General features: G+C 33.6%; 1 protein-coding gene across 1 annotated transcript in view; it reads left to right on the top strand.

Moving 5' to 3' along the window:
• Nucleotides 1-23,477, top strand: part of LRBA (LPS responsive beige-like anchor protein) — a 600,745-nt gene that overhangs the window by 271,726 nt on the left and 305,542 nt on the right. Inside the window, exon 26 of the mRNA XM_082652852.1 lies at nucleotides 16,743-16,867. Coding sequence (XP_082508978.1) covers nucleotides 16,743-16,867 — 125 coding nt within the window. The remainder of the gene's footprint in view (nucleotides 1-16,742; nucleotides 16,868-23,477) is intronic.

Genomic DNA, 23,477 nt, shown 5'->3' with positions numbered 1-23,477 from the left:
GAGACAGTCCATATTTTAGTTATTGAAATTAATAGAGATAGTAATGTTGCCTATTGGAGCTATTTCAGCTCTAATTAATGAACTTTTAAGAACCATTTTTTCTTAATCTTTCTCTTCCTATTCAAAGTTGAATGCTGTTACTTTTGTATCAAGCCCTAGTTAACAAACTTGCCAACACAGTGGGCTAAAATCCTTGCCTCTGAAGATTAATGAACTGAGCGTGAATGAACCCTTAGATGTTTATTCAGCCTTTGTGATTTTGACCTTTTGTCTTTTCAAATTATACTTATCCACACCTAGGGTATTCTACTGATGTGTCCAGGTCTAGTAGAATCTCCTCATGTTGCAAAATTCCATGAGATTTATATAGTGTTATTTGGTAGGACTGTTTGTATTCATGGTGTTTTTCCCACAAATCTACTGTGCACAGTATAATGTACTGTGTACAGTATAGAATGTAAATGGCTTCTTTGCTACATTTAAAGAACTCTGAAAGATTTGTTTCTGCTTGCTGAGTTTCTCTTCTCTCATTTCTCTCTGGAACTCACTTCACTCAGGCTTTTGTCTCCCCATTCTATGGAAGCTGCACTTTTCAAGGTCACCAGTGCGATCCATATTGCTAAATTAAATAGTAAATTCTCAACCTTCATCTTCCTTGACTTATGGATACCCTTTGATATGGCTGGTAACTGCCTCCTCCTTGAAATACTTTTCTATTTTGTGTCTGCAACACCATATTCTTCTGATTTTCCTCCTGCAAATTGCCGCTACTCAGAATTCCTTGCTTGTTTCTCATCTTTTCAACTTCTTTATTATTGGGGTTACTCAGACCTTAGTCTTCGGCATACAACTTTTTCCTTCTTTGGCTCTACTCACTTTAAGGTTTCAGTCAGTCCACACCTGTATTATATAAACATGATAAATTAGTGACTCCCACAGTATATATCCTAACAGGTGCTTTCCTTTGAATTCCACACTCATATATTTTCTACTCAACATCTCTGTTTAGATATCTGTATTGCTTGTAAAATACAAGCTGCTTTAAAAAAATAAATCCCAGAATCTCATTCAGTGGCTAACCATAACAGAACTTTATTTCTTTTTCATATAAAGTACATACAAATTAGATGTTTCTGATAGGTGATTTATTCCATCTTATAGCTCTGTTATCTTTAGTTCTTGGTTTCTAAGATTGCCGAATTTATCTGCCTCAAACCATTGGAAGAAGCTTGGACGATTGTGTATAGAAACGTTTTATAGGCCAGGTTTGGAAGTGGCTCATATCACTTCTGCTCACACTTCACTGTCTAGAGCTCAGTCACATGGCCACACTTCATTGCAAACGAGACTGGGAAAAGTGGTCTAGTTGTGTTCCCAGACAGAAGAGGAGAATAGGTTTGGTGAAGAGTTAATCCTTTTCTGCCACAGATTTCTTATAGGTACCTCACACATAACATGTTAAATCCAAATTCCTGACCTTCCTTATCAAAACCTATTCTCGGGAATTCCCTGACAGTCCAGTGGTTAGGACTCCATGTTTCCACTGCAGGGGGCACGGGTTTGATCCCTGGTCAGGGAACTAAGATCCCACAAGCTGTGCAGCCAAAAAAGAAAAAAGAATCACCAAAACCTATTCTCACATTCTCTTCCATTTTTGTTAATTCTATTCCTCCAGTTTCTCAGATAAAAAACTATGGCCTCCTATACTCTCATACCCCATATATGATTTGTTAGCATGTTCTTTTGATCACTAAACCTTCAAACTATGTTCAGAATTCAATGACTTTTTACCATTTCCATTGCTTCCTCTTGTTCCTAGACATAACCAGCTTCTGGATTGTTACAGAAGTCTACAAACTGGACTTCCTGTTTCTACGATCATCCTCCCATGTATACCAATGCTCTTGCAGCAGCCAGAGTGATCACCTTAAAACATGGTAGATCATGTATCTTCTCTGCCTAAAATATTCTAATGTTCTCCTCATCCTCAAAGTAACTGTTTGATCTCTACTTATACTGAGACTCTTCATCCATTCAAAATGGCCTCCTTGCAATTCATTGTCTTAATTGTGTTTACCTCAGAGCCTTTGGATTTAGTGTTGTCCTTGCCTGAAATTTTCTTCCATATGCATAACTGGTGCTTTCACCTCCTTCAGGTCTTTGTTCAAGTGTTACTTTCTCTTGAAATCCTTCCCTAATCACCCTGTTTAAGATATAAACTTGTCCCCTGCTCCCTCCTTGGTATTTTCTATTCCTCTTTCATGTTTCATTTTTCCTATGACACTTACTGTCCTCTGTGGCAGATATGGCTAGCTGATCATCATGGTTTCATGCTGTCTTCCACGTGTAGGTTTTTGCTGGGAAATGGCTACCCGGCCAGTGACTCCATTTCCCATGTGGAATCATATGATTTGGTAAGACCCTGGAATGTGAGTAGAGGATGTGTATGTCATTTCTGGGCTGGGTTGATGTAGCATCTACTGGACCATTCCTATGCTCTTTACCCATTTCTTCTCTTAGCTTCAGGACTTTGATGTGTACTTTAGTTCTAGGCCTCTTTTACTCCATATAACATTAATTAGCTTTTTACATCATATGTTTTGGAACCCATTTTATTTTGAACAAACTGCTTATATCCTTGAAATTTTCTTTTATGTGTTATTCATTTATTACCTACACTGTATTTCAGAGAACTTTAGGCAAATTTCAATAACATATTAATAGGCTAAATCAGAAAAATAGGAAATTTAAAAATTAATGCTGAAGATCCTCATCTTGTTTAAATTATTTCAATAATATACTTGTATCCTTATTTCAGATATTTTTTCCCTCTAATCTAATTTTTATATATTTCCAGAGTTATTGTCCTGCAGTCACAATAGCCACTTAAAACTCATTCAGTATTTCCCCATTGCTGCAGGATAAAACCCAAACTCCTTAGTGTGACATGGCTGGTGTCAGAAGCTAACCTAGCTGGGAGAGATTGTTGAGCTAAAAGGTGTCAGGGTAGCTGATTAAAGTGACAAACCAAAATGAAAGAGTTAAGCCTTTAATTACTTAACTGCAGTGGAATAAGCAAAAGTTTAAAACTGCAGGACTCCCCTTGTTCCATTTTCCTCCTGGAATATTGAACCAGGGGACAGTCAGATGAATCAGCGTGGATTGGTTTAGATTAGTGTAGAAATGGGGGTGATCTCACGGTTGAGGGAGCCCTGAACAAAAGACTCCAGCAGTTTTATGGACTCTGAGTTTTGGAAGGAGGCAAAGGGGAAGGGCTCAAGTGGACTGAGTGAGAGTAGGGAAAAGTGTCTTCAGGATTTCCCCTTTCTCCTCTAGTAAGAAGGCCTCTTCAAAGGCACCTGAAGAGGACCAGCGCCAAAGCTTCAGATAAGAAACCTAGGGATGAAGGTGCAGAGTCTAGGAACGCAAGCATGTAAAGAGCGTGACTGGCCAGTGGAGTCTGAGTCCCTGTCTGTAACTTTGTTCAGAGACTGTAGTGCACTGGCTATACACCAAGTCTTGTCTGAGGGGAAGGGCAGCTTTCCCCAAAGATGCCTGGCAGGTTAAAGTCTTTGTAATTGTCTGTGGTTAGGCCTGAAAAAAAAAAAAAATTCACACATAGTCCAGGAGTTGGAATCTTCAGATGATTCTCCATGATCTGGCTTCAGCCTATTTCTGTAGCCTCTTCTTTGGCCACTTCTTGCCTTATACCCTCCAAAAGTTCTGGAAACACTTAACTTTGGCATATATCCAATTATTTCTTTCTTATTTGGCTTTGCTAATGCTATTCCTTCAGGAAGAATGCTTTTCCTTTTCTTATTCTCCTGCTTAGCATCTGTTAACTCTTAGACTCAATTTGCATGTTATGGCCTTCCAAGTAGCCTTCTATTACTTTGAATACTGCCCCTCCATTGTGTTTTCAAGGAATGTTTTGAATATATTAAAATTTTCTCTTCATATATCTGTTTCTTCCTTTGGACAGTGATGTCCTTGAGGATAATGACTCTATCACCAAATGACTCTTTAAATCTCCAGTACCTGACACAGATCCTTGTGCATCATTGGTGCTCAGTAACTGTTTGTTGATTAAGTAGGTGAGTGAATGAGTGAAATATAAACTCATTAGTTTTTCATCCCTACTCCTTTACAGTATGGCCAGGCCCCAACCTTCCTTTTATACCTCATTTCCTACTGGGACCAACCAAATAAGATTGCTTAATTTTCTGACCTCTATCTATACTTTTGCTTATGCTCTCCTAAAAGCCTACAGTGCCATCTTCTTCCTTGTATATCAGTTGAAACTTGACTCCTTCTTAAGGATCTTTCTCAAAAATCTCTTGCTCCTTAAAGCATTTCCTGATCCCTTTAAAACATATGTGATCACTTATTCCTTTTTCTGAATTTCCAAAGCTCTGGATTTTTACTTTGCTTATGGCGTGGATCTTATGCCATATAATTCTTTGTTTGCTTATTTTATCCCATTTATTAGATTGTAAGTACCTTGAGATTAGAGACTCAGTTTTCCTCATATGAGTATCCCTTATAGCACCTCAACCAGTGCTTTCCAAATAGTAGTAGACATTCAAAAAAATATTTGTAAATGAATATAATTAAGCCAAAGCAGAACCGGTTATTAAAAGCCAGAAATAAAATGAGTTGCAGTAAAGACAGAGGGGAAAATAAATCACTTCCGAATGTGAATAATTGCTTCAAAATTGAAAGTACTAGAAAGTTTCTAGGAGATGACAGCAACTATTGAAAGAACTGGCTTCCAACTGTCTTAAAAACCTGGAAGTGTAACATAATAAGCCCATTCTCCCCTGTGGATAAGGAGCACATACTTTTTGTTTTGCTAATTTATCTAACTTGCAAAGCACAGTATATATATTTTTTCTTTTATGCTAGTTAAAATCAGTTGTTTGCTTTTACCAGTATTTCCCTGAGAGTTTTGGATTAAAGGCAGGAAGTGTTGGATTATGTTGGGTTGCTGATGCATTTCAGCCTTTAAATTATTTATTTAAAGATATCAGTGTCGAGCTTCCCTGGTGGCGCAGTGGTTGAGAGTCCGCCTGCCGATGCAGGTGATGCGGGTTCGTGCCCCGGTCCGGGAAGATCCCACATGCCGCCGAGTGGCTGGGCCTGTGAGCCATGGCTGCTGAGCCTGCGTGTCCGGAGCCTGTGCTCCTCAACAGGAGTGGCCACAATAGTGAGAGGCCCGCGTACTGCAAAAAAAAAAAAAAAAAAAAAAATTTAGGTCCCACTCTAACCTGTCATTTTATAAAAGGGATGTTAAAACTCATACCAGTACAATAAACTGTCATAATGAATATATTTATGGGACTAGTATGAATATCTTACCCAAAATAGCACTGAAGTAGCATTACCAAAATTTGGTAATGGAGTCACAGATGTGAGGTCTAGCTATGTTTCTTGGTAGCTAAATTACTTGACTTCTGAGTCTCAATTCTGCACCTGTTAATTTGGGATTATATTTCTAATTTATAGGGTTGTTTTGAGAATTAAATGAGATCACATGTAAAATACTTAGTAGAGTGCCTGATATGTTACTGGCAATCACTAAATTTTAGTTCCCATCCCCTTTCCAGGAGCATAATGTAATATGTTTCTCAAGAGAGTGAGGTCCTATCTTCCTGAGGCTTCAGATTGTTCTCTGTGTGCACATTGTCCAGCCCTGTGACTATTTACTACCATGATCCTGAAGCTTGAAGACTGAAGACAGTCTCCAAATACAGCTTAAGCCTCCATTCTTTCATTCTAGGCATGTTTTAATACAAATTGAAAATTCATAACAGCATCAAATAGAAGGACTAGATACATTGATTAAACATAATATTGATTAATTAATTGGGAAGCCAAATTATCAATATCAGTGACTTGGAAAGCAAGGTGAATTTGGTTTCCCAATTAATCAATGTATAATAAAGCTTACATTTAATTTTTTATTTTATTGAGGTCCAGAAAGATCATGCATTTATCATCCTTACCCATCCCAGACATTGTCACCATTTTCTTACTCATTTTCCTTTACCTTCCTTATTTTGGCCTGGCAACCAAATTAGTTCTAAATCTTGAGTGAATTTAGCCAAGTGCTCTTTTTACTCCTGCTGTTAGGTTGCGGAGTATAGGTGGGGGTGGGAAGGATCACGGCTGTACAGATTAATGCCACTATAGACGAATGGTTTCCCATCTCTGCTAGACCTTCATAACTACTTAAGTCATCCTTAACCTCTCCTATAGTCAGCTTTCTTTCATATTTCCCAGGACAACTTTTCTGAATTTTACCCCTCTATTCTATTCTTTAATCGAAACCCTACTATTTAATAACAGAAATAGAAATACTCAGACCAAAATCAGGCCTTCAGTTTTTCTTCTCTTTAACTCTAAACTTATTTGTTAAAATGCAGAGCCTTACAGCTTTCCATCTTGCCACAGAGAAGCAAGTGACTTTGTTTACTTCCAAAGTAATCATGCTCTTTGCACAGGATCTTACCTCTTCTCTCTTTCTAAAATTTGTTCCTCCCCTCCTCCCCCATGCTATCTTCACCCTTTAGACTTTGTTTTTTCCACCTGCACATATGCTTAAGTCTGTTCTTTACCCTCTTTAAATTACCATCATATCTCCCACATTCCTTTCATTGCCCCAAATTTTTAAAACAAGGTATTAACTGTCTCCACCAAAGCATGAGTTCATTACTGTCTAGTTTTCTTTCACAATGGTAATCAAGTGGCTAATGGCATCACCAGTAATCTTTATATCTGTTAAATGGTTTCAAAGGCAAGAAAACCTGACTCTAACCGAAGTGAATTTCCTCACTTAAACTGTGAAGAAGTGTATTATCATTCAGAATAAGCAGTGTGGGTATGTAAAGGTGTTGGGGCAGGTCCTCAGCTCCATTTTTCTATAGTTCTTTCAGTGTTGTGTCCCTGGATGTGTAAACTTTACCCCAGTCTGGCTTCTTTATGGTTGTATTATAGCTGCCAGCAGCTGAGTCTAATATTTCCTTGTTCCAGTCAATCAGGAGAAAGGCAAAATTACTATCCCAACTACTGAATAGAAGTTTTGCATTTCAGATTGGTGAAAAAATGATTGCCAGGAAATTTAAGCAATATTTGGCTTAAAGCTAGATTCTGGAACCAATCACTGGAAGAATGACAGAATTATCGTAATTGGCTTAGGTCAGCTTTCTATAAGTCATTGAACCATGTAAGAAGTGATAGATATTACAATGTTACAAAATTGTAATTCTTAGGAAAGAGTAATTAGGAAAATTGCAATTCTAAGGAAAAGGGAGAAGATTGACTATTAGATGAGTAACTGAGTACATAAATTTTGTAATCATAAAACCCAGAGATCCCCCTAAATGGAAACACTTCAAATGTCCATGAACTGATGAACGGATAAACAAAATGCGACCCTTGAGCTTGAGGGGGTTAGGAGCTCTGACACCACTCTCCCTCAAGTTGAAAACCCGTGTACAGTCATCCCTTGCTATTCATAGGGCTTGGTTCCAGGACCTGTGCTGGATACCAGAATCCAAAGACACTCAAGTCCCATAGTCCACTTCCACATCACTGGGTCCGCATCCACGGATTCAACCAACCGCGAAATTGTTTAGCGATGTATTTATTGAAAAAAGTCAGCATACAAGTGACTCACGTAGTCTCAACCTGTGTTGTCAAGGGTCATTTGTATATCAATACAGTGAAATATTTTTCAGCAATAAAAAGGAATGAAGTACTGTTACATGCTACAACATGGACAGACCTCAAAAACATTACGTGAAGTGAAAGAAGCCAGTCAGAAAACTCTACATACTGTGTGATTCCATTTATGTAAAATATCCAGAATAGGTAAATCTGTAGAAGCTAGTCATTGCCAGGGGCTGTAAAAGGGCTTTTAATCTTTTTTTTTTTTTTTTGAATCACGTTTGAAGTCACTGGTGATATCACTTTAAGCACTGTTTTATCAAAGTAAATGGCATCTAGAAGTATCCAAACACTTAATTTCATTATTAACTGAAAATAATGCCTTATATTTACATAGCATTTTTCTGTTGTTAAAGCAATTCCATAGACTTCATTTCATTTGATTCCTCACAACAGCCCTGTTGTAACTGAACAAATTACAATTATTTTTATTAAAGCAATGGAGGCCCAAAGATGATAAATGATTTATGTAGGTCATAGATCTAGTACATGGTACAGCTAAGGTGATTATCTTTACTTTAAAAGAAACGAAGCCAAAATATTTTTATATCATACCCAGAAATTTTAAAGACTAGTGGTTTTTAATATAAATTACTTTGAAACTTTAGCTGCTGTATATTTTATACTGTGAATTAGTTATAAATTTGATTTTAAAGAATTTCCCTTAAAAGATAAATTAGACTCAGTTCTTTGGTATTGGAGATAGAGATATTGGAAATGTTAAAGAAAAAATTCATTCTCATAGTCTTTAGGCTCTCCAGAAAGTTCCAAGACTAATAAAAATGCCTTTAATCAGTCACTTACAATTTGACTGGTTTTAAGACTGGTCCAAACTTCAGAAGCTCCAGGCCAAAGCAAACACATTCACCTACCTTCTAACCTGTATACTGTGAAATCCTGTACATATCCATTCCCAAGGAAGGGGGAATGTGGGCTGACTGGGAGTGGGTATGGGATTTCTTTGGGGGGAAATAAACATTTTAAAATTAGATTATGGTGATGGTTGCACAACTCTGTACATATGTTAAAAACCATTGAGCTGTACACTTAAACAGGTGAACTTTATGGTATATAAATTATATATCATAAAACTGTTTAAAACACAAAAATAATCAAAAGCTTCTCTCCATTCTTCATCCTTCTGGACATTTTTATGCAGAATTAAATATTGCTGGCCACTCACTGCTTTGAAGAGTCTTTGCTTCTTTGTCTTTTTTGGCAACGTTCTATTTTGGTTCTTCTACTGTCTTATTGATTGTGAGAAGCAATTACTTCCTTCCCTATTTATTTCTTTCCTCTTTTGCAATTTTTTAAATATTGGAATTTCCCATATTTCATTTTACTTTTTCCTGTCCTTTCAATATAGTTTTCTATGGATCTAGCACAATACCTAGCTAATAGTAAAAACTCAATAAATTTTTGTTCAACAAATAGCTGAATCCATTGACTTACAAGGTTAATCAATCTCCCAATTTTATATCTCTAGCCCAGGCTGCTTTTCTGAGTTCCCAAGTTATATTGCTTATTTATTAGACATACCTACCTAGACATTATTAGGTAACCATGACATTGTTATTCTCCCCAACCATGTCTACTTAACCTGCATCATTTCCGTTATATAGCATCTTTTCCCCTCATTGCCCTGTTTTGTCACAAACCTCAATTGTATTCTCATTATCTCCTCTTTTCCTCACCTCCCGTGTTGAATGTCTCATCAAATCTTATCTGTTCCACTTCAAATATGTCTCTGAAATCTTAGCCTCTACACTCCATCCCCACTGCCTTATTTTATATTGCTGCCATGTAACATACAAGGCTGATCATCAATAATCCTGTATTAAGAAAGTTTGGTTGTCCCTCTGTTGACTATAAGATCTAAAGGGAACTACTTTAGTTAACTATGCAGTGACTTTTGAAATCTTGATTCTAAACCTGTGTTTCCTACCTTAGCTTTTGCCACTCTGAGGCTGCCTTGAAATGATCTTTCTTACCCAAACTCCCTTACATAGAAGTGCCTTTTTAGGTTTCCATACCTTTGCTATTTCTTCTGCTTGTAATGCCTTTTCCATTTTGCCCAGCAGACTCCTGTTTATCATTTAAGTTTCTTTTAAAAAGTCATCTCATTCATTCTTTAATTGATTATTTATGAAGTTCCTGCTTTGTTTCAGTTACTGTGCTTCTTGGTCAGTGAGTTACATAGACACAAACTCTTGTCCTCATGGAACTTACAAAATAGATCCTCATTGAAAGCTTAATGAAATCTTCAATCCTCCCAGGCAGGGTTAATTAGGACTTTCATCATAGCTATAAGAGTATCCAAAGGAGTTTCTAGAGGAAGTGGCATGTGAAAAGCTCACTGGCTTTGAAGTCCATAGACTCTTATTATTTACTACTGATGGATAAGACTTAGTTTCTTCATCTTTAAAATGAAAATATCAGTATTAAATCACGGCAGGGTTGTTGTGAGGCATGGTGATCATGTGTATAAAAGAGCATGATGTCTAGCACACAGTAGCCTAATGCAGTAAATGCTGTCTACTTTAAAGTTGTATTATTATGGATGTTTGATAATTTTCTTATCCTGATTATAATATAAAACAAATTCTAGGCTGAACCTAGCATAGTTTATTTGTATGTACCAAGATCTGGTACATAGTTGGCATTCAACTGATGTTTGGTGAATTATTTTTCAAATTAGATTTTTGGGGAAGGTAGAACAGTTTTGTGCAAATGGAGTGGCTACTGAGGTGAGTTTTAGGGCTTCCTGAATCCAACAATATCATTTATTTTAATTTTTTTTTCAGTTTTCTATTGTTAGAGTTTTAACTGGTAGTACAATTAACACTAGATTTTTATTTTCTCGTAACTTACTCCTGGTAAAAATGCTAAGTAAATAAATAAATGGTTAACAGGCTAACAACAGCTAGGAAAACCTTGGGATTATTTCTTGAATAATTGACTTTGTTGCAAAATTATATATTTTTTAAATATCCAAAGTAATAACTAATTGAATGAAGATGGGTCGCTAGTTATCTCTAAAAGCAAATAGAGAAATACACCGAATAGTACCACTGCAGAAGTTCATAACTACATAAAATGTAATTTTATATCATTAAATAATATATATGATGCTCTTACTGACTCAGTGTAATATAAACTCTCTATGTCAGGCCTCAATAAAGAAAGGATTCTGCTTTGGAAGATGTCCCATCTGCTGGGTTCCATACAACTGAAGGATCTTTTTCCTTTTTTTTTCTTTTTTTTCATTAAGACAGCACAGTTCATAGATCACCTGCATTTGATTTATAGTTGGTACTTGGTAAACAGAGGTTTTAGTTAATATTCTTTCTGTCTATCTGCATGAAGGCACAATAGATTTCAGTTTGTGAGATAAAGCATTCTTTTATATTGTACGATATCCGATAGTACCTGCACATTATTTCACCAAGATTTATGCAGAAAGTGAAACCCTTCTAGAACTTAAGCACTTTTATCTTCTAGCTGACAGTGCACTGAAAATATTTACTGTACTTCTTTTAGAGGTTACCATTTATTTAAGTTGTAGCTAATGTCTAGCATTAATTTTTAATCTAAAACTATAGAAACAGAAGGTAGCCAGATATAGGAGTTAGAAAAACAGGTAGTATACAAATTTAAGAACAAAATATGAATACTAAAATTTTCTAGGATTTAGAACTTTTTTCTGGCCATAAGAATTTATTACTGACTTCTCTTAAGGTCATCAAGATTTATCAGGTATTGTCACAAGAAAATAGGAAAACTGGAAAATAGGAAATTTTTCTAATATACTTGAATTGTGACTAGCAGTTCTTTTATTGATGTAGATCCAAGTTACATTAAAATAACACTAAATCCAGAGAGATGACAAGCATGCATATATCTGACTAATTTGAATAATGTGTCAATACATTTAGATTATGTAATAATTAGAATATTTGTATAGCTACTCATTTCAGTAATTAACATTGTTCTACTTTAATAGAGTGATAGTAAAACATAATATACCTTGATAAAGTAATATGAATTTAACGACTTCAGTGAAATAAATGTCAATATTTCTCTTTTGTTCTCAATTATTTTATTCTGCATATTAAATTTTGCCTGTTTTTTGACAACCATACCTATTTGTGGTCTGAACACCTTTTCCTACATCAGGGAAATACGAACTGTGTGACTGCTACTGATAACATCTGAAGAGCCTTGTTCTGTTCCCTATTCTGAAGATTAGATTTAGCTCGAGGAGAGAAAAAAGGAGCCTGAGCAAAGAAAGGAGAGGGGAGAAGATAAGGTGTTCTCAGAGCACTGTATCATTCTCATAGGGTGCTTATGCAGCAGTGCAAAATGAGCATTGCACAACTCCAGGAGTGCCATTTACACAAATTTTGATGTGGATAGTGCTCCTTCTAGTTGTGCAGTTTAATGCTATATAATAGAGCTCCGCTGTGTTACACATTTTTTTGAATTCTTATTATTTATTTTCACATCTGTCTTCTCCCGAGGTCAGAGACAATATCTTAATAATCCTTGTATCCCTAGCTGCTGACTCAAGGTAGAGTCAATCATGATTAGAAAGTATTTTAGGAGTCTAGTTCAATATCCATCCATTCAGCACTGTTAATAGGCTGATTAGATTGCCATACTTTCTCTGAGCAAAACTGAACTTTAAGAAGTCTTATAATTTACATGTGGAAAATAATATAATATTTGAACCATTCAACTGTTAGGGGAAAATGTGGATCATCCCTTACTTACTGATTCTCTGTTTTAATATTTCTTCCTTTTCCAACTGATTGTCTTTTGGCTCTTTCTTATTCATTTGTTTTACTAGATCAAATCACTGACCAGAGTGGGCCCAGGAGGAGAACAAATAGCCTATCTGTTGATGCTTGAGTTGTGTTTCCTTCTAAGATTTATTTCAACAATCTATCTGATTTTGTTCTTGTAGAACAGAAAGACATATTCTGTAAATAAAAATGGCATTGTTTTATATTATTTTATGTAGATTATAGCAATATGTTAAAGTTTTATGTGTACAAACACATAAATGTGAAGGTTTTTTAAAAAGTGGATAATTAGATGATTTATGCTTAGACTTTGAAATAGACAATTAGACCTATATTGTCATTTTAATCTTAGACTTTGAAATTAGGCCAAAGAAAGGGAGAGAAATAATTAGAAAGAAAAGTTAGAGCATTTAATTTCAGTGACATCCTCAGCTTTTCAAAGACAAATATATTCTTGTTAGTCAAAGGTTTTAGTACTTGGAACTTGTATACTAAAAGGGGACCTAACTACTAGGCCTTTTATAGAGAAGGCTTTATTTCCAGATCTAACAGAGCCTAGGCTTACATCCTGAATTTGAAAAGTGTGGGGGATCTTAGTTTTAATTATTAGTAGAAATGGATATAGATGAAGTTTGTGAATGTGGCATCATGTAGTACTAATGTAATTTTTTTGATAGATACAGATATATAGAGGTATAGGTATATAGTGGTCTAGATATATATTTCTAAGGTCTCAGAATAAGTGATTTCTCATCTTATCCATGCATGTGTTCAGTCAAGAGTCTGTTTCTGAATACATGGAGTCTTTTAAATTTTTCTAGCCATACCATGGTGATAACTCCAAAAATATATAATAACTTATTTAGTTAATTCATAAACTTAAGAGAAGAGTGTTGGATTGATTTCAAAAATTTTCCAATTTCGTATCCTTTATCCCCTAGAAGGGGCTTTTGGAGAGGGGGTGGCAGTATTTCCTAAATAAGAGTGAAATCTTTATGTGAATAATCAAAACTTACAGTAAGTTGATGATTGAAACCTACACATTCTCCTTTCCAATACTGTTCACAAATTGTGACTCATTTTCTTGGTGATAGAGCTTTATACTGAGACTGTATGTTGTTGGAAGGAGCAGAGTTGGGAGAAAAGAGTGAATTTTTAGGTCCTAGTCTCTTTCTATGTAAATGACTTTAAACATGCTAGTAATTATCTTCATCTGAAAAAAATGAGTATGCCTTTTTTTTCAAAGAACATATATTACTCTAACCATAAGAAATTGGATGATAAATGCTATTTTTTTCAAATGAGGTTAATAACTCTTCCATTTTGAGAAAATTCCTTGAAGGTTTGTATTCTACATCACCTGGAGAGACTTTTAAAAGTGTATTGAAATTGTTGTTTTCTCTAGTTGATTTTTGTAATCCGTTCTAGATCTATGATCTGAAATGAGTGATTTTGCTTTGTCTTGAGACTATTTTAAGTTGTTGTAACAGGAGGTAGACTACTTGTCATGAGAAGATAGTCTGAGATGTAGTTTCAGTGGGGGTGTAAAGATTATCATGGTGAGAAGATAGTCTGAGATGTAGTTTCAGGGGGGGTGTAAAGATTATCATGATGATGTATAGATTATTTTATTTGGGTGGTATCTTTTTAATATTTTGGTTAGAACATTTAAATTTGAAGACAGAAGTACATAATTAAGGTAAGTAAAACTTACCTCAAAATTTTTTCTACTTTGTGAATAATTTCTCAGTTTCTAATGTATCAGTACTTTTGTTTCAGCCAAATGTCACCATTGTGGCCATTATTTATTAGTGTCAAAGAGCACAAAAATAAATATTATAGTTCTGTTTCCTCCTAATTTTGATTATTATCCTCATAGATATTGCCTTTGAGTTTCTGGCACATTTGTGACTGATTTTATAATTCCTCTGGTTTTTCTACTGTATGACAAAAATTATTATATACATTCTTTAATAACCATCAGATTTGACTTCACTCTCGAGCATTAGACTAGAATCTATTGTTACCTAATTTAGTAATAATTTTATAATGGCAGCTTAACATCTCTTATAATTTTAGTTGTTATCAAGAAGAGTGACATCACTTAATTTGACTCAGAATTCAGAAGGATGGATGAATGAAAAATTAATAATTTACCACCTTTGTATAATACTGAAGCATAGAATATTAGAAGGATTGATGGCAGAAAAGGTTAACAAATTTTAGCAGCTTTCATTAGCTTTACACCGTCATATGTTTGTGGTGCTGACTGAAATAGGCTTTGTAGGAGATCTCAGTCTAGGGAACTAATTACTTGTGCCGATTGCCGCACTGATGAATAGACCTTCATTGTATCATTCCCCTGAAGACGAGGAGCAGCCTGTGATTCACGACTGCATCCTGGCTGATATTTGATAATAATTTTAACAGATAAATGTAGGTAGGCAGAATGATGAAGTGCCTATCCAAGCTTCATGACTATCAAAGCCATACACATAGCCATCTGTGTACCGCCTTTTCCCCACTCACCTAAGGAGAATTTTATATTATTAATTGAGTTCAAACAACTGTTTTCTTTTGCTTATATGTATCTTCTGTATGTATTTCTTATTTAATTTAAATGAAATCATAATACTAGTTTTCATTTAAAATGTGGACAGCAAAATAACAAAGAAGAATAAAAGAGCTTTTTAATTTTTCTTTTCGAGAACTGCAATTCTTATACTTTTTTGTATGCCATTTAGATTACTTTATATTTCTTCCTCTTTATGCATGATCAAAATCAACAAAGGAGATCTTTGCTGTTCCCTTGTCTCCCAGCATTCTCAGAAAAGAGCATAAGATTCCTATTGTTTTTTAAAAAATATCTTCTTTAAATAATGCACTATTTGTTATCTATGCTTTTATTAATCTGAGATCATTTTTAATCACTGAAGTACTTATTTACAAATCTATTTTGAATTTTTAAAGGTAGCATCTTTAAAACATCAAAATATGGGTAACTTTTATGTAGGTATTTTGGGACTATCAATTGGTCAAGGCTACTAATTTGTCAAAGCTGACAGGTAACATTTTATTAACTCATGAAATACAAGTGAGATTTTATTTTGCATTAGTCATTTTTTGCAGAAGTTTTGATTTTGAATTTTTAAATTTTATTATTGAAACTTAGAGGTTTTCATATTGTGTACCTTTAGTGAATAAATACATTCTGCGGAGATTTTTTTAAGGAAAATATTTTACAACATGCTAGATCACGATTAGTTAATAGGAGAGAAAGTTGACATTTATATATTGCCATGTAAAAGATCTACATAATTGGGGAAAATATAGTAGAACTTGAATTGTGTGAACCCTTTAAAAAATACATTTCTAAAAGTATGCTTTTGATATAGCAATTATTGCACATCATATAGCATGTAGTTTTTAATTAAATATAAAAACAGACTACATAAAACAGAAATCCAATCTGATTTGCGTGAATATAGATTGCTGTTTCACTCTATAGGAATGGTTTATTTAAAAACAGTAAATGGAAAAGAAATGCATTTTCTTGTGTTGTTCTAAGCCTCAGGGGCTAAATGTAATGAATATTTTAAGAGATTATTTTAATTAAATTCCTGCACATCTAAACAGAGTAATATTTTATTATCACATGCATAACCATGTAACTGAGATATTCATTAAAGTTAACACTTTCTGGACCAAGAATTCACGGTATGATTTACTGACCTTGTGCAAAAAGGCACAAATTAGGAAGAAAAATGAAGGGGGACAGACTTTGATTAATATAGGTAATGCTATACCATATTTATAATAGCCTTTTCCCTATTCTGGTTTATAAATGCAGCCACAGAGAAAGGTGCCCTGCTGAGGCTGAAATGAGGCTGAAATCAGAGCACATGCCACTAGAGTGTGGGGAAACTGATCACACTGTCAGCAATTCATTTCAAAATGATGTATTTAGTGCTCATTTCACCTTCCAAGAAAAAGGAAAAGGAGTTCCTTAGACTGGAAGGTGATATTGTTATTTTCAAGGACATACCTAAGTTAAAGATTGCAGAAAGGGGAGTGTGAGGTGGAGGGAGAATTAAGAGGAATGGGAGGAAAAAAAAGGCAGAGCAAACAAGGAGAGCTTTATGCAGAAATTCAGTGCTACCACGCTGTTTGATAATTGCTAACATATGTGGCTTCTCTGTTTCATTGTAGTCGTCCTCGTGAGTTCTGGCGCCTCGACTACTGGGAAGATGACTTGCGGCGCCGGCGACGATTTGTGCGTAACCCTCTAGGATCGACACATCCTGAAGCGACACTAAAAACAGCCGTGGAACATGGTCAGTGTATAAACCACTCCTTGCCAATAGCAGCAGGTACAGTACTTGGTAATGAAGAGCGTAACTTCATTACTGCAAGGTACTGTAAAATGGTCCAGTGCCACATTTCACAGTTATTCACCCCAGAAACAGAAGTTCAATTTTTTATAGTTAGTGTAGGGTCCTATTAAATTATGGTGTCAAATGTATTTATTTATTATGTTACACATGCAAAACTTACTTAACATAGACCCTTTGTTTCAGAGTAGGAAGATAAAATATTTCTCCTTTTAAGTGACACATTCAGCTTTGAGTAAATTAATCCAGGATGCCTGTCTTAAATCCATGAATATCAGAAAGACAGCATTTACAAACCAAATACGTTTCTAGGTTCTGTTGTGTGTATATGGTTTTCCCTCAACCATGGTATTTTAGCATGAGATGATGAAGCGGGAGAGCTGGTAATAAATGTCCAAGTGCTTAGATACTTTCTGAGCCTTGATTTGTAGATGGTTGTGATAGACGCCTCCTGGAAAAAGAGAATAGACATTATTTTCATATGTTCCTGTTCTGCATCATTTTGTTATCAGAGCTTAACAAAACATTTTCCCTTTTTTGATATAATGCATAGCACTATGATTCAGTTTAGGTAGAAGCCTGATGAGCAAATTGGAAAAACTGAAAAAGTCCTTTGGATTTGGTAATATACTCTCTTTGATCATAGGGTTTCACATAATGTTTTATAATTTTTGAAAGCCAATTAAGATTTATTGATTATGGGGGAAAATGTACCTCTCCATATTAAATTGTTTTTGATTTTATAAAATAAATATTGGTTAGTTTTAGTAAGATGAGAAATAGTTTTAATTTCCCTTTTTCAGGGTATTAGTTTAACATGCAGCAGCTTATGGTTAAATGATAGTATGTAGTATACAAAGTAGATGTTTCAGGAAGGATATTAAGAATTTAGATTACAAGTCTGTGATCTTAGGTTTGGCCTCAGTCAGGCAGCTTAACCTCTTGCACTCAGCCTTAAAGAGCCATTTCTGGAAGAAAATGTCCACAATATGTCATCAGATATAACACCAAATGTGACATCAGTCCTTTAAAATAAATGATCATACAGAGAATAGTCAATAACAAAGTGATCTAAAAGCAATAATAGTTGCAGGGCCCTGCATCTTCAACTACAGGAGGTGGAGAAGGAGAAATAAGATGTAGAATTAATTGGGCCACTTTTCCTTTAAGGTTCAAGTACTTTTTACGTGGTGCTATACATTTCAGAGTTATATATCTATTTTTATTTTTCTTTCATTTTGTTTTTGTTTTTTTGGCTTTGGTTAATGACCCTTACATTGAAAAAACTTAGCCTTTTCATATTTTATTCTTTTCAGTCAAAAAGATGTTACCATATGCACTTAAAATTTAATAAGTATCTTTCTGTCTTATTAACTGTCATTTAACATTGAGTTGTGAGTTCTGAAGTCTATGAATGACAATACAAATATTTTTATGAAAAACTTTCCTTTTATCGCTGGAGAGGGGGACCTGGTTTCTAAAATTGCATATAGACAAATTGTTAGTCCTTTATCCTGAAAGAAATAGCAGTAACTGAATTTAAAATTTGTTGTATAGATTTAATACAGAGCTTATTAAAATCATTTCAATCAAAAATAGTACATTTAACTTTGGGAAATTATAGGATTTTTCATAATGAATAAATTTTAATTTTGTTGTTGAACTTTACCTTTTAAAATAACATTATCATGTCAACTGTTTTAATGCTAAGAGTCTGATTTTTAAAAAAGATATTTATTAGCAATGCTTACTGTCATTGAATGCTTAAAATCCTGTATAGGAGCAGATTTCACTGTAATTACTCTAAATAGTAATTGAAAGTTTAACGTAATATTAATGATATCTATGTTTTATTATGCACTTTTAAATTAAGAGAGAGAAGTAAAGTTTAGCATTTTATGTAATTCCATTCTATTTGGTAATATTTTATGCTAGTTTCATAATGATTAATATTTAAAGTACTCTGAAAGATTAAGAATATAAATTTAAATCTGAAATATATTTTTAAAAACTAACTAAATGTGTAGTAGATGCTTCCAATTAAGGGGATATGTTATATTTAATATAACATTTTTTGAAAAAAGGTAAAAGCTCTAACTAATCATATTTTATATACTTTTAATGTTAAATAATAAAGAACTATTAGTTTTGGAACTCAGCACACAGATTGTAGTGTGGTATTTGATGTCGGCGTAATTTATGCTAATACATTAGGTAGGTGAAGAGCTTAATTTTTTAATGTTTTATTAATTAGAGTATCTTGTAGTTGACTTTTAATTTTGTGTTAATTGTGAAACTTTTTTTATCCTAACTTAACTACAATAAGGAAGCTAATAAAAATAAATATATTAAGAATCAAGAATGCAAAACAAAACAGTTAATGTGATCAAAAAGCATGTGAAATCATAGAATTTATCATGGATGAATACTATGCTTCAATGTTGAATTTGAATAATTAAAATAGATATTACTGAGGATAGTATGTCAGTTTCATACTATTTTATGACTTCTCACTTTTATTTGTAATTGATTTACAAACAGGACAGGAGACAGGACATTTTGAAAACGCAGAACCTTAAAACATCACAAACTATATTTTTATTATCAAAGGAGGACATCTAAATAGAAATACTGTTGGAGATTAGTTATGTATTTTAGTAGTACAAGCCATCTATTTTATAGATTGATTTGATTTGAAGGAAAGCCTCTGGTGTAAGGGTGGCAGAGTAAATACCTGAAGAGTGATGTTCTCTGTTCAGGCGATCAATACCAGCCCCATGACTCTACTTCTGGCTACCTTCTAGTTAAAAACAAATTTTTTAATTCTGACAATTTAATTGCCCTTCCCAAGTTCACATTAACTTGCTTGGGGAAAAGAGCTTCAGGTAATTTTTCAAAGAGAGACCCTCCAAAGTGGTTATTTATAAAAGTCATTTTGTAATGGGAGAATTCTTTAACTTTGTAGAAACTGAGTCATATTTTTAAATTAAAATTAATACTTCCTCTTATGATTAAATATACTTTATGGAAATTAGCAGCAGGAAGCAGAGGTGCGTATGTGATTCTTGAGGGCATTTTCTCCAATTTTATAGTTTTAAAATTTAGTAGAAATCAGCTATAATGATTTGTAACATTCTCCTAATGCACAGAGACCAGTTTGTCAGTTATTTATTATCAGAGCATCTTAGATCTGAAAAGAACCTAAGGCTAAAGTCTAGTCTAACTTTATTCTTTACAGATAAGGAAACTGAGGAAACAAAAGTCCAACATAATTCTTGGTAGATATAGAGCTAAATCCCAAGTTAACTGATGACTAGTCAGATTTTCTTATCATTGTGCTATGCTGTCTTCTAAAATTCATTGTTAAATATAATGGGAATTTTATATTCAAATTAAAGCCATGTAAAAAATGTTTTAAATGGTGAAAAGATTGATTTTAATTCAAACGCTAAAGCAGTTTAGCACTAGAATCCTATTGAATTTAAGACATTTTTATTTTGTAGAGAATGTGCGTGCAAATAGAAGTATATGAGGAGTATTTAACATAGTTTTAAAAGTATCTTGCAATCACATGGAATGATACAAGTAACTCATTTGATTTTCTAGGAATGACAGACCATGTAAAGATCCTAAATCATGTCATTCTCTCATATCTTCAGTAATGCCAGATACTACTGCTTCCTTCTTAGGATCAAATACACTAGGTTCTTTATCTAAAACTTTTGAGAAATCCATGGTCATTAGGAGATGAACTTGGCTTGTTCTCCTAATTATCCTTTGTAGTTTCACTAATTTTTCTAGAGTAAATTTTCTTGACCTTGGAAATTGCATAAACTATAAAGGGAAATAAGTTGAGGACAATAGTTGTATATAAGGTATTCTTTATGTGTCGTGTTCAGAATAAGCAGTTATGGTATGTACTGCACATCACACTAAGTGTACACTCATTTTATGTACAGTTGAGGTCACTTTGTTATCCCAGTAGTTATCTTTTTTTTTAATTAACAAAGTGGCTAATTCTTAATGTATCAATTTTTTTTTTACTATAATACGGGCTATTGATAATTCCAGTTCACTTGCACAGTGGACTTCTAAAAAGGGATTTATATATCATAGGTAGAACAGTTTTCTGTTTTAATTTTACTTACCTAGTCTGTGTTGCATAGATAAATCAACTCCTGCCCAGAGCTAGCTCTAAAGAACTTGAACTTTACATATTGAGGACCAGCTTTTCTCTGAGCCCTCTCATTGCTCTTAGCCTCAGTGAATCACAAGTTACGTTTCAAAGAAAACATTTTTTACAGATTTCTCCAATTTTATATAACAGTTGCAGTTTGGTTATTAAGTTAGGCTAAATATTAAATCCGAATAATATATGAGATTAGTGAAGGCAATTTGTTGATAGTGATATGAAAAATTTAAGCAGTTATCATGTTTGGTAATAATTTCATTAACCAGAAAAGATCTGAATCAAGCTTTAAAATTGAACCAAAAAGTATATTTTGACTTCATCCAATTAACTTTTATACAAGTGTAGGATATATTCACAGAAAATATTAAAATAATTGATTCTTGTTTTAATGGTTGATTGAGTATAAGACAAACAAAATTTAAAAATACGCTTTTCCCAGCACATATAAATATGATAATTATCTTTTATTTTATGCTTGGGACAGTTTTGTTCTAATTTTGAAAAAAAAAGTTCTTTAGCAGAAAGCTATTAGACCACTGAGAATTGAACACCAGCGCATGTGGTGTGTATTAGAGTACTGTTGGTAATTTTACTGCTGCTAACTTAAAATCCTCAAGGGGGAGTTAATTACAGGAAAACCATTCTAAATATCAGTAAGCTGCATATTTTCCATGACAAGAGCTTTTTCAGTTGAGGTTGAACAATTCCAGAATCTGAGCTTGTAAAAATAAGTAAATAAATAAATAAAAGTGGTGTTTGTATGCATTACAGTAGACCTATAGTACTTAAAATTTTTTTCATAAAATTTTAATTCAAAAGCTATTGTGTTTTAATTTGTTGTCAGCATGATGAGAACATATTTAAAATTTAAAAATTTCAGTTGGAAGGGATAAATTATTTTTAGTGGTCATTGAAATGAATGTAATTTATTTACTGAGCTATTTTAAACCATTGTGTATTGCCACTGACTATTCTTACTGTCATTTTTTGTAAATGTTTTCAGATTAAAGAGTGTTTTCCTTCTTTTTTTCTTTCAAATAAGCTTGGTGTACTTCAGGACATGTATGGCAATAATCAGAGAATGTAATGATCGAGCTGTTGAATTTAGTTTTTTCTGATGTGTTTGGCCTATGCTCATCAAATTTAGGTTTGGAAATGAATATGTTTTTATTCTGTACTTATTTATTATAATCCTGACTTAAGCTTTTTAAAATGCATTATGAGAAACGTAAGAATTAGTAAACTAACCAGTAAATTACATATACATTCATATTTGTATATTGGTTATTTTCACTTTCTATGGCATAGTGGTTAGAAGCCCAGATGCTGGTGCCACGCTGACTGGATTTGAATCCTGACTCTACTTATCACCAGCTATGTTGCCTTGAGCAAGTTATATAACCTCTCTGAGCCTGTTTGCTTATGTGTAAAGGAGAATTTAGCAGAGGGTATATGAGAATTGAGTTAAATGTGTAAAGTGCTTTGAATACTTTGGCACATGATAGGTGTATTTAATATTAGCATTATTATTATTTCTGCTTTGATGAAGGAATTATAAACCCAGGAAATGAGGATGTAGCATACTGATTTTGTACTAAAATCTGACTGGCAACTGTTAATTTATTATAATTTACGTTATAACAAACTATAGAAGATGGTGATTTCTCTCGTGTTTCTCAGTGACCAATTTATTTTTAGTAAAATTGATAGTAAATTGAAAAAGATCTTGTTTGGGCTAAGAGCAATGTTTGTGATTTCAAGGTAAGGAAATATAAATGCTTGAAATATAAACAATGATATAAAAACTCATACTCCTATTTTCCTAAAAATTAGTGTTTTTTGGGTATATTTCTTTATAGCATTTAAGAAAATGGAGCCATTTCAATTAGATACTTTTAGTTCTTTTCAAATATTTATTGAGACCTTCATATGTGTGCAGCATACTATGCTGTATGTGGGTATGAAGGAAAATAAGATTTTATTCATCCATAGAGAGTATTCAAAGCTAAATATAGAAAGCCTCTTCCTGTGACTTCCTTATTTAATAGAAAGCTTCTATGTTCTTTTAAGTAGTGCCATAAGTATTAGATATAAATGATATACATGGTGAACTTACAATAAATATGGTAAAAATAAACTTTTACCTTTAACATTATCAAATAACCATACCTATTAAACTCAGAGAAGCTTTGATTTGTCTAGTTAACTAGGTAAGATACATGTAGTTTAACTATTTAGAATAAATTATATAGATAAATATTAGTCATGTTACTGCAAACTGAGTGCTTTATCCTTTCTGGGTTTGGGGCCTTATGCCTAGGCTGATACTGCAGTGGAGCAAAAAGCCTAGCCATCTTATTT

This window comes from Grampus griseus (assembly GCF_964374135.1).
Source record: "Grampus griseus genome assembly, chromosome: 4".
NCBI lineage: Eukaryota > Metazoa > Chordata > Mammalia > Artiodactyla > Delphinidae > Grampus > Grampus griseus.
This window is presented reverse-complemented; position numbering and strand designations above follow the sequence as displayed.